Source organism: Hibiscus syriacus, unplaced genomic scaffold (genome assembly GCF_006381635.1).
Source record: "Hibiscus syriacus cultivar Baekdansim isolate YM2019G1 unplaced genomic scaffold, ASM638163v2 tig00002237_pilon, whole genome shotgun sequence".
Taxonomy (NCBI): domain Eukaryota; kingdom Viridiplantae; phylum Streptophyta; class Magnoliopsida; order Malvales; family Malvaceae; genus Hibiscus; species Hibiscus syriacus.
The window spans coordinates 12335188-12347800 of NW_024061918.1; the positions used below are offsets into that span (position 1 = coordinate 12335188).

General features: G+C 32.3%; 2 protein-coding genes across 2 annotated transcripts; one reads left to right on the forward strand and one right to left on the reverse strand.

The window, feature by feature from the left end:
* Positions 1-7112: 7112 nt before the first annotated feature.
* LOC120142973 lies at positions 7113-8901 on the forward strand. Its single transcript, XM_039157408.1, has 3 exons — positions 7113-7561; positions 8540-8557; positions 8637-8901. The coding sequence occupies exons 1-3, from the start codon at positions 7192-7194 to the stop codon at positions 8816-8818; spliced, it is 570 nt and encodes a 189-aa protein (XP_039013339.1). The 5' UTR covers positions 7113-7191; the 3' UTR covers positions 8819-8901.
* A 294-nt stretch (positions 8902-9195) lies between these two features.
* Positions 9196-10559, reverse strand: LOC120142963 (probable WRKY transcription factor 41). Its single transcript, XM_039157400.1, has 3 exons — positions 10257-10559; positions 10056-10184; positions 9196-9948 (listed from the first exon to the last, which is right to left on the reverse strand). The coding sequence occupies exons 1-3, from the start codon at positions 10541-10543 to the stop codon at positions 9336-9338; spliced, it is 1029 nt and encodes a 342-aa protein (XP_039013331.1). The 5' UTR covers positions 10544-10559; the 3' UTR covers positions 9196-9335.
* Positions 10560-12613: the final 2054 nt, after the last annotated feature.

Consider the following 12613-nt stretch of genomic DNA (forward strand, 5'->3'; position numbering starts at 1 on the left):
TACAAGGAAGAGAGAAGAAGAAGATAACTCTGGAAAGCTTTGGTGTTCTCTTCTTTTCATCCCACTTGTACTCATATATATCCTTATCCATTCTTTAATTAATTTTCCTTGCAAATGACTCTTTTGCCCTTACATTCCTTCTTCCTTTCAATTCAATCCTACACAATCATTTACATATAAATATTTATACTATTCATTCATTCTATTTTAATCACCAAAATCTGAAACTTTCCAATTTAGTCACTAACTCAGTATTGAGGATGTTACAATGATATTTTTAAATTGGGGTAAAATTTAGAGGGTTCAAGGAGGTGATTTACCTATTTTTATTTATAAATATTGGATCCCATTCATTGAGAGTGAGGTCATGACTGAGATAAAGAAAATAAAGTTGTTAATCTCTTCTTCTTTTCTTCATCTAAACTTATCTTCTTCTCTATTCAAAATCTTCATTCATTCTCTCTTGTGGCTAGAGCAAAAGTGAAAGTTTGGTTTTCTATATTTCCTAGTCTGAGATTCTTGAGGTAAGTGTTGTAATCCTCACCCTTAGAGCTTTCATTCAAGCCCTCAACATCAAAGTTTAGACATGATGGGAATTTTAAAGGGGTTTGGGTTGTGAACTCTAGAGTGTACCCAATCTGTTACTAGAGCTTAGGAATCACATTTTCATTTCTCTTAAGTTATAAAATGAGTTAGTGACTCATTTTCCTTGTTTGTGATTAGTGAAAGAAGTTTGAGGGAGATATAATAAAAAATGCAAGGAAAATCTAGTACTTGGTTAAACCTTGATTGCTTCCAACAATTTAGAATCAATTTCTTACTCATCTATATCACTTGTAGATCACTAGATGTGTTTGGTTAGCTTGTATGTGTTCATAAAGCATGTAAGTACATTTGTGGTAGATTGTGCTTTAAGATGTTGTACAACATAAAAAATGACTTATTATAATCCTTTTAGTCTTACATAAGCTTATAATAATGATTAGAGGCCTTAGAGAGGTGAAAGGGTGAAATTGGGTGTCATTTTTATAAGAAAAATAGAGTATTTATTGGCTTTGGTATTAATACTAGATAAAAGTACTAACATTGTTCTTTAAATAGCTAAAACTAGGGTTTTTGGTTATGTAGTATCGATACATTGTTCATAGGATATCAATACTCAAGAGTGGGGTATCGGTACCACCATTAAGTTACAAATCTTAGTAGCTAGATTTGGTATCAATACTAGGAGAGTATCAATACTATTTAATGAGTAAGTATTGATATCCTAAGTAAGTGTTTCGATACTGATTTATTTTTCTAAACATCGAATATAAAATTGGTATTAGTACCCAGGATGGTATTAGTACCTTTATATAGAAAAGTATCAATACTCCAACTAAGGGTATCCATACTATAAGATATCCTTAGAACATCGAATGTATTTTTGGTATCAGTAATAAGGGAGGATATTGATACTGCTAGGTCAGTATCAATACTAAATGGCTTAGTATCGATACCCTCGTACTAAATTGGGTAAGAAACCCAATTTTGGCTTAAGGGTTCAAGAAAAAGTCTAGGACCACTAATATTTCTTTAATTAGCTTACCAACAAGAACGATAAATGAATACAACAAAAGCTTGAGAATCTTCTGAAATCGGATGACATAAAACTTATACCCTTACTCGAGAAACAAAAAAACGCATGAGTTACTTTAGTAAGTATGATTAACATCTCGTATGATTAGAAATATCTAGATATATCTCAGCTAGTGCTAAGACACTTATCTTGCTGGTTGGACGCAGATGTTCCAAGTACTCTAAGGGGTAAGTTAGTCGGGTGTATGTTTTTGATGCAGTTTCAGATCTCACATCAGATACCCAAATGTATCATAGGTACGCTAGAGGTGTGTGTGTCTCGAGATGCAGTAAACCCTCTGACCAAACTATTATGCCTACCTTAGCTTTATGTGCTTAGTGTTCTTATATATTTATGCCTATACTTGCTAGCATGCTCATGTAGTGAATGCATATAATATAGTAAAGTTATTTGTGTAGCACTGAGCTTGTGAGCTCAACATTCAAAATTTGTTTATGCGAGCAGGTTCTTAGGAGATCTCTCGATGAGCTTATCGCCGGTTAGCATATTTCAGATTTTCCAAAACACCAAAGTACTTCTTGAATCTATTTTATAGGACATTTACTATTCAAAAACCGTTTGTGTATTTGATTCGTAATTCTATTTTGATACAAATACTATGGTGTTATATTGGATGTATTCATGAGCTCCTCGCTTTTTTAAAATTGGATATTTATGTTTTCAATAATTGATGACATTTTAATGATGATCACAATATTATTATAAAAGAAAATTTTGGGTTAACCTCTTCGTTGATCTCTTGTTTCGATCTTTGGGTCGGATCATATTAGTGTTACATATTCTCTCTTAGAGTGTGTTTGACAGTTGGAAAATATTTTTCGAATAATTTTTTCCTCGTTTTCTTGTATTTGATAGGTGAAAAATATTTTTCAAAAAATATAATGTTAATATTATTATACTTTTTAATGTTATATTAATATATAATCAATTTATTATAATAATATATGATGTTATATTTTTTATTTAATCGTATGTAATAAATTATTAATATAATTTATTATTTTATAAAAATAATAATATAAAATTATTAATAATTAGTACTATTATATTATATATTTAATATTAATATAATAATACACAAACCAAACTACTTTAGTGGCAAATGAATTATTGTTATTCCTTAAGGTCAAATAATAAATTATTATATTTGATATTTATAATAAACAATTATCAACTAAAAATGATTTACATAACATCATCCAAACACCGTAAAATATTTTCTGAAGTTTTTCAATAATTCATTGTACGTAAATCAATTTTAAGGTAATTCAATTTATGTAAATATTTTTTCCATAAAATTAATTACATTGAGTCAAATAAGTGAAAAATGGTTTATACAATATCATCAAAACACCTACAATGGTTCCTAGAAATTGTTTTTCAGAAAATGTACTTCATTTTACATAAACAATTTTCAGATAATTTATTTTATGTAAAACAATTTTAAGGTAATTCATTTTACGTAAATTATTTCTCAGAAAATCAATTACAAATTATCAAATGGACCCTTAGTTATATTTAAGGTGTTTTCTTAACAAAAAAAATGAAAATAATATGTTTGACAAAATTAAATCATTTTTCTGTAGTCTATTAATGCAATATTAAAGTAATTGTTTAATGTAAAAAATATAATTTTTTTTATAAAAATCTATTTTTGAATTTTTGTTTAAGATCTTAAAAATATCTGAGTCCACCGTAAATAGGACTGAGGTCTTCTCCCATCACTGCGTTGATCTATCAAACTGCATGAGCATAGTCTCTACTGTATAGTAGTATAGTATTATTTTAGGATTGTGGTATTAGTATAGCTATAAATATATATTTAAGATTTTAAGAATTATAGAAGTTTGTTTTGTACAATATTATCGCATGTTTAGGTTTATATTGCTCACTTCTTATGACTTCGTCCTAGGGTAAAGTACTTGAATCGTTTCCTGACTATAAGATATTGATTTATTGAGGTATTTGACTATTTAAAGTTATAAAATAATCTTTAACTATAGAGAGTTATTTTGTTGAGCTCCTCAACTATTAAAAGTTACAAAATGGTCACTCGACTATTCATTATATTCTAAATTCGTCATTTTTCGTTTAAAAATTAACAATCATATGAGTTTGATGTTAACATGTTGACGAATATATTATGATCAATTTGAGATTATGAGATCAGATTTCATCATATCTCAGTCAATATGTTAACATACATCTTAGACTACTACCGTCAAAATTTTAACGGATAAGGACGAGTTTGGAACATAATAAATAGTCGGGTGATCATTTTGTAACTTTTAATAATCAGTAGACTCAACAAAGCAACTCCCTATAATTGAAGGACCGTTTTATAACTTTTAATAGTTTGGAGACTTAATAAAACAACATCTTATAGTCAAGGAATCATTTATGTACTTTACCCTTTAGTTTATTATCGGTATAGTAAATTTTTTCTTTTGTTTGTCATTTTCACCCCAAAAGAGTTTTCATGTAAATTTGTGTATTTTTTTCTTTTTTATTTACTAATTTTATGACTGATTACTAGTTATTATCCATAATAATTTTATATAATTCTTTGTCTTTTTGGTTAAACCTCGTGTTTAGGCTTCATGAATTATTAGGTAATCGATCTCCCATTGAACTATGCTATCGATAATTTATACCTAATTCATTGACTGCAAAGGCTGAAGCCACTGTCATTGTTTATGAGATGGCGTATGTTTCCCAATTAAAACATGTTTTTGTCGCTGAACGTGAAAAAATTATTAGGTGAATCCGAATTATCATATTATTTATGATCTCAATCAATAAAAATTTTTCATCCCATTTTTCCAAATTGAATCTTTACTTCTTTTTTACGTGTAAATAAAGAGTGAGCATTTATTTGGAAGTTATTTTAAAATTGATAAATGTTATTCACTGGAACTATATATAACATGGTGAGGTGGGACCATAAAATAATTTCTCCTGAAAGCGGGAAAGAAATTAATGTTTTCCTAATCATACTTAAAGTTATTTTAAAATTGATAGATGTAATTCACTGGAATTATAGATATACTTTTGGTCACTGATTTCAAAATATATAAGATATGATCATTTTCGTTTTTATTTAATTAATATACGATCACTTTTGTTTTATTTTTTAAGATGTGGTCACCATTGATTATCTGCCTTTAATAGTTAACATATTAAGTGGCATAATATTTTGGTATAATCTCACTTTTGGTCATTATTATTTGCATATTATCTCAATTTAGTTATAATTTTAATAAATTAAAATAAATTTAATCCTTCAATCGAATGGTGTCACGTGTCATCGATTCCATGTGTTGTGACATGTGTCATCATTTGGTTGAAGGACTAACTTTATTTTAATTTAATATATCTATTTTCTTCCAATTTGCTTTGCTTTGTTAAATTAAAATAAGATAAATTTAAATAAAGTTAGTATTTCAACTTAATGGTGACACACGACACGACACGTGGTATCAATGACATGTGACATCATTCAATTGGAGGATTAAATTTATTTTTAATTTATTAAAAGTTTGACTAAATTGGGAGAATATGTAAATAATAGAGACAAAATATGTGATTATACCAAAATATTTAATGACAATTAAATAATGATGATCACATCTTAATTAAATATTAATTAAATAAATTTAAATAAAGTTAGTCTTTCAACTTAATGGTGACACACGACACGACACGTGGTATCAATGACATGTGGCATCATTCAATTGTAGGATTAAATTTATTTTTAATTTATTAAAAGTTTGACTACATTGGGAGAATATGTAAATAACAGAGACAAAATATGTGATTATACTAAAATATTTAACGACATTTAAATAGTGATGACCATATCTTAATTAAATATTAATTAAATAAAAACGAATGTGACCATATATATATATATATTTGCTTAATATTTTCTTTTCTATAAAACTATTTAATTCGTTCTTAACTAAAAGAGTTTAATGTATGGGGTTAACGCAAAACTCTTCATGTTCGCTTTATGGCTTGCACGTGGAAACTTTCGTGCATGTGCTTCGTGATTGCCATGCAGTGAAGGTAATCTGGGAAAGGATACTCTTTCCCCCTCTGTCGCATAATTTCTTTGATTGCTCCATCTCCGAGTGGTTGTGATGCAACTTATCATGATAAAATTCACGCCCTATCTCTCTCTTGGGATTTATTTTTTCCTACACTTATTTGGAAAATCTTGAAACAAAAATTGTTTCATGTTCACCGACTTGAATCCTTCCATGGAGGATGTTTTGCGTTTGAGCATTGTATGGTCCTCTCATTTTACTGTTACTCGTCCTCTTATTCCAGCCCCTACAACCCATTCCAAGCAGGAGATAAGGTGGAAGCCCCCCAGATAGATGGATATGCCTCAACACCGATGTAGCTATAGATACCTACACAAGCTTGGGTTCTATTGGTGGCGTTTTCTACTCTAGTGCTGGAGACTGGATAACCGGCTTTCATAAGTTGATTGGCATAACTACGCCCCTACAAGCTGAACTCTGGGATATCTACATCGGCCTTCAACTCGCTTGGATTCATCGTTTTGATTTATTACAGATACATTCGGATAGTCTGCAAGCCATTAAGCTGCTTAATGAGGCCAATTTGGATCGGGATTTGTTTTCGCTAGTTCGAGTTATCTCCTCGCTCTGCTGTCGTAGCTGGTATACTGAATTCCTTTGGGTTCCACACGAGGGAAACATGTCTGCTAATGGAATGGTCAAACTTCCTATTGTTCAGAATGAAGAGCTGCTCTCCTTCCCCACTGCACCTGCTACCATCGTGTCTCTACTTGAAAGGGACATTTTAGGGCTCTCTTACTTAAAGGCTTCAGCTAGTTATTAAAGCTTTTGTCTTTATTACATTAAAAAATAGAGTTTAATGTATAAAATTATTTTATTAAACTAATTTTTGTAAATATAGCGGATAAAATATGAGTTATAAAAAGTTAAGTTATTAAATTTATAATTTCCTTAAATAAATCCTCCCATCGGGCCTACGTACAAAGAAGGCCCTATAGAATTAGCTGCACATATTATTGGTAGTTTTGACCTTAGGTGGACTAATTATTTAGATTATGTTTTATTTGGGAAATAAGGTATTTATTATAGTGACTAAAACGTGACTAAAACGTGACGAGTTCTAATAAAATATTTTTTTTATTAGAATGGATTACTCTAATGTAACAAAATCTAATAAAAATAATATTTTATTAAAATTTGTCACTTCAACATAATGCGTTTAAATAAAAAATATTATTTGAAAAAACTCAACATGTAATATATATAACGAATTTATACTGTATTATAACATTTGTCATTTCCCAAATTAATTTTGAAAATGACCGAATAGAATATATTTTTTAGTCGCATGGCCTTTTGGGCCAATTTTGCCCAGATTATTTGCCAAAACCCAACCAATCAAATTTCTATACTCCACGATTCTAACATATCATCATCTACAACAGTAAAATCCAAACTACAAAGCAAAAGGAAGCCTGAATCGAAACAGCAGCACTGTTGACGATGAATCTAAATTGTCTTCAACCTTTGTCTAAACCACCCAATCATCTTCTCCCTCTGATTTCAACATTTCCAGGTTCTTTTCACTTCCTCCGAAACAAGCCAGCATCAATTCCAAGCAATTCAAGCAGAGACTCCAGGAGTTACAAGGACGTAAAATTTATTAACAGGAAGACAGGGATTGTGCATGGGTGGTTGTATCCAGTGGATCCATGGGCACCAAATATTGACTCACAAAGCATTGCCTCTCAACTCTTCGCAGTTTCTTTGTTTCCGTACATTGGGTTCTTGTACTTCATCACCAAGTCTAAGTCTGCTCCCAAGCTCACCCTTTTTGGATTCTACTTCTTGCTTGCCTTTGTGGGTGCCACCAGTGAGTTTCCTGGAAAAATACCCTTTTTCTTTCTCTGCTTTAATTTATGTTCTGGGATTGCTTATGTTCTATGTTTCGGAAATCAAGTGGAACTTTGAGTTGGGACTGGGTTTCTATTTTTCATGAAATAAAGAAATTATTGGATAAATTACACATATGTAGACCAAGTGAAATGCCTATTAGTTGCTTCTTTTTGATGATTTTGCAATAAACCCACAATGTTGATAAATGTGCTGATAGGGGTGCTAACCAGTTGAGCAGCTCACAATTAACTCGAATTCGATTTGATTAAAATTTGGTCGATATTTATTTGAATTGATTTGATTCCAACTCGACTTAAGACTTTAACGAGTTGAGTCAAGCAACCTCTAACTCAACTCTGTTATATTTTTATAATTTGGTGTATTATGGATTATTATTTTGAAGTTTAATATTTGGAATTTCTTCACACATTATTTTGATCATTTTTTTTGTTAATTTATGTTTATATTAAGCTCTACCGAGTATTACTAGATTTTACATATATTAAAAAAACAAGGCAAAATTTATGGCGAACTTAACAAGCAAAGAATTTTTTCTAAGGAGCACGAGTCGAACAAAATTTTATCGAGCTTATCGAGTATCGAGTTGATTCAAGCTCGAATCATAGTTTTTGACCTCAGTCGAGTTGAACATTGCTCATCTCTTGATTGACTTGCCCGGTAAGCAGCCCTATGTGACGATATGCATTTTTGGCATATTTCTCCTTGTTTTGTTAAACGGATTCGTGGCTTCTCATAGCCAAGGGCAGAGATTCATATTGTGACAATGGCAGCTCGATTCTAAGTCATCTATATGTTCTACAATATGATTTCTTCTCAATTGTGAGGCTGGAAATTTGTTTTATCCTGCAATTTGATTTTGCAATTGGTGGATTTGTTTCAACTCTACTGATTTCCTTTGAATTGGTTTCTTGATCACTTTGCATCTACCGAGCAGTCCCAGCTGGAATATACGGTAAGTTCTCGCTAACGAACAAGTTGATTTCTGCAGATGATTACCAAATTGTGACTCGGTCCTTTTGATGTCGAGACAGCAAAGGTGAAATATGGTACTTCCCTATCTAATGTGGACTGGTTACATGGAGGGGCTGAATCACTTCTCACAATAACCAACTTATTCATTGTCTTGGGGTTGAGACAAGCTGTTCGGAAGACCGAGGATGCGGAAGAAAGCACATCGAGTTCCGTTCCAGACGTGAAACAGAAGAAACCTTAAATGTGTATGAACTCGGTGATCACATGTGAAGGTACGAGTTCTCAGTTCAGTCGGTCAAGTGTAGAGGCGAGCAATGTTGTATCTACTAAAGGGATCATTGGAATGTAGATTCTTTTGCTCTTTATATACAGAATTATTTTTTTACTGAATTCGGGATCTGTAAACTTTCACAGTATGTTGATATCGACAATCTATTTGGATTAAATGTAAATGGCCATTGCTACTCGGTTGCAGTAAGTGTGAAGAGGGCCTTTGCATTGTTTTTATGTTTTGCCAGAAGGTTTCTGTATGCAAAGGTATCATTTTGGTGATAATCTGTGCACTAGTATTATGCTACTGTCAAAACTTGTCGTCTGAAAATTTCTTGCAACCAACACTGAATTGAAAGAGGCTTTTGTATTGTACAATAGTTCTCTGCAAAACACGGCTCACCATGAACATATGCAACCAGCTACTCTGATTGTGGAATCTGAATTCAACATCTACCGTTACTCTTATTCGGTTGTGAAAAAGAGAGTTAGGAAATAAACCCTTGGGTGTCAAACGGGAAATTCGGATCGAACTCCACATGATCAAGCGAGAAATCCAAGTCCACCATCGGGGAATTGGTGGCTGAAGTGTTGGCCGAAACCAGCTCTGTGAGATCAGATTCAGAACATTGTGTATTAAGAACGTCTCCGAAGTTGTTCATCTGAGAAGCTGGAAAATAGCTTAATTCAGGTGTACCAGGAGACATGAAAGGCGAAGAAAAGCTGCTGAAGATATTGCTGTAATCAATTACACCCGAAGGTGAAAAGCTATGGTTCTTGTTCTTTAAGCCCCCGAATGATGTTGAAGGAAAACAGGAGGGCACCATCTCTTTATCGTTTAAGCCCTCGGTCTCGACCCTTAGACATGCTGGAAAATCTAAGATAATATCTTGCGAGTGCAATGGCTGGTAATTGTTGTTCGATTTACGTTCTTGTTTTTCCGGCGATGCTGGTGGTAGAACTCCTCCATGATTTCCATTTCCACATGTGTGACTTCCTCTGTACGTGACCTCGAAAATGGTGGGATCTTCATCTGATCTCTGGACTTGCTTTGTTGCCCAGCAGTTTTGGGTATTCCGATGTGTGCATCTGTAATAGCTTCTGCCAAAAGTAAACCATCTATCATATAAATATCCAACATATTTGTCTATAGTTTTATTTGTTTAGTAGTTAGCAAATTATTAGAGATATAAGTGGAAAAGGCTCACCTAGGATATTTGGCTCCTAAGATATCTTTTTGCCCATATTTTCTCCAACTGTAGCCATCACCATGAGGACCCTCCAGTAGGTTTTCAGAGTTCACTCTCACCTGCTCCGTCCGTCCAGCCATCATCTTTCTGCAAAAATAAACTACATCAAAATCTGCACCAACATACAAGAAGCATAGAACTTGCAGCTTCAAAATTCACCTCTTCTTCGAGACATCTCCGGTATCCCGGTTATCGTTATCTAAATCGCCACACCGGGGGCTGCTTGTGATCGTTAGACGAGACTCCGCCACATATTGTCGAGGTCTCAGTTTCAAGATCAGAAGAGCTCTCTCATAGGAAGATAAAATCTTCCGTACCAACAAGTCCCTGGATTCAACAGAAGGTGATGATGTACCCAGATGCAACCTTAACTGCTTGGCTAACTCGAGCCCTTGAATCAGCTCATTCACCAGTGTACCCTGCTCCCAGTTCCACATGTTGTCCATGGAACTTGTTTAAGCAAAGGGGGAGTGTTTTGAATGATAAATTGAAAGCTTGGGGCTTTTATAGGGCAGTGCTTTGGGGTTTTGGATTAGAAAAATGGTCGTTGGGGGGATGTAGAAAGTTTGAAGTTTGACTGAAACAAACCGAGCTATTCAGCGTAGACCAGTCTTTGGTCATATGTGGAATTACAAGTAAGAGTAGTAGTGGAGTGAAGAAGAGTGAGACAGGTCCAAACCTCAAATGCTGACCATTTCTCCCCCTTTTAAATTACGTTCATCGTGGACCCACCTTCTTATCCCTATTTTCCCCTTTTGCTGATTGAGATTAAGAATAACAATATTTAATTGTGTATTCCATCCTTCCACTTTATGTAATGCATAATAATAAAAACACCATAATATTTGACTAAATAATCATTTTGATTCTTATTTTTTTGGAGTACTATAGCCCCAAACATCCTATTTTAAGGCAAAAACGCCCCTCTATAGATGAAAACTATTAGTCAAGAAATTGATAACGCTCCAAAAACGAGTTTTTTTGCCCTAAAATAAAACATTTGTGGTAGGGGTGCAAAATGCTTCAAAAATAATAAGGGGCTAAAATAACTCTAAATAACTCTTTAGTTCAACATTATGAGTATTTTTGTCTTAAAATGAAATGTTAGAGGTTAAAATACTCAAAAAAAAAGAAGTCAAAATAACTATTTAATCAAGTGTTATGAGTATTTATTGGCATTATACCTTTATATAATTCTAAGAAGTTAGTTCCTCCACTTTGATTTTTCATAATTTAATTCTCATGCTTTACGGAAACGAATAAATTAATTTAATTATGTAATAATATTAAATTTTATTTTTATTCAATGTTATGAGTCTTTTTGTCTTAAAATGAAATGTAGGAGTTAAAATACTAAAAAAAGAGAGTCAAAATAACTATTTGATCAAGTGTTATGAGTATTTATTGGCATTATACCTTTATATAATTCTAAGTTAGTTCCTCCACTTTGATTTATCGTAATTTAATTCTCATGCCTTACGGAAACGAAGAAATTAATTCAATTATTTAATAATGTTAAACCTTATTTTTATTCAACGATTATATGCATGGAATTGTAAAACATTAATAGTTGAACAATTTCTACGTAACAAATTAATAAAAAATCAACATTTTGAATTCGTATGTATACAACAATTAGACTAATATTTCAATTTTCATAAAATACGAGGATCAATTTCTGATAAATTAAAATAGAGTAAATAATTTATTAATTTTATCAAAATAGAGGGGTAAACTTCAAAATTAAACCAGCAAAAATCAATTGATGAGTATGAAGAAAGTCTAGTCTGCATAGTGGAGTTGGACCAAGAAATTTCAAAGCAACTTCCGCGTTATTGCTCTACCCATGTGGGGGAAAATTAGAGCTTATGTGTACTGAAAAATGACAATTTTTCAACAACCACTCACGCATATCTGCTTATTTATCCCTGCTTGCTATTAGATTCTTCACATTATGGACTAACAAAATTCGACTCGATTTAAAAAATCAAATTTTTTTGATTTGATTCGACTCGAAAAAAATTGACTCCAATTAAGTTCGAATTACAATTTCATAAACTCGACTCGACTCGAAAAAATTTCAAATTCAAATTGAGTTGTAAAATGCAATTCGAATAACACGAATAACTTGAATTTTTTAGTAACTAGTGGATTTATTTTCAAGTTTGACTCGAGTCCTTATACTTTGTATACAACAACAACAACAACAACAACAACACCAACAAAACCCTATTCCCATATGCAATGGGGTAAGGGGGAGGTAGGGTAGTAGACTGACCCCAACGCCAGGTTGAGAGCAGCTTCCGTGGAAGATCTCTAGCAGTCAGAAAATTAAAAATAAAGATAAAATGCAATGCATGTATAAATAAATAAATAAATAAATAAATAAATAAATACATAGTTGAACAGTCTTCATATGCAGTCTTCATATACGCGTCTGTAATGGGAAGTAATCCCTGCAAATAAATCCCTGCGTAGAAATCTCTGCATATAGACTGAAACGTAAGACCCGGCTA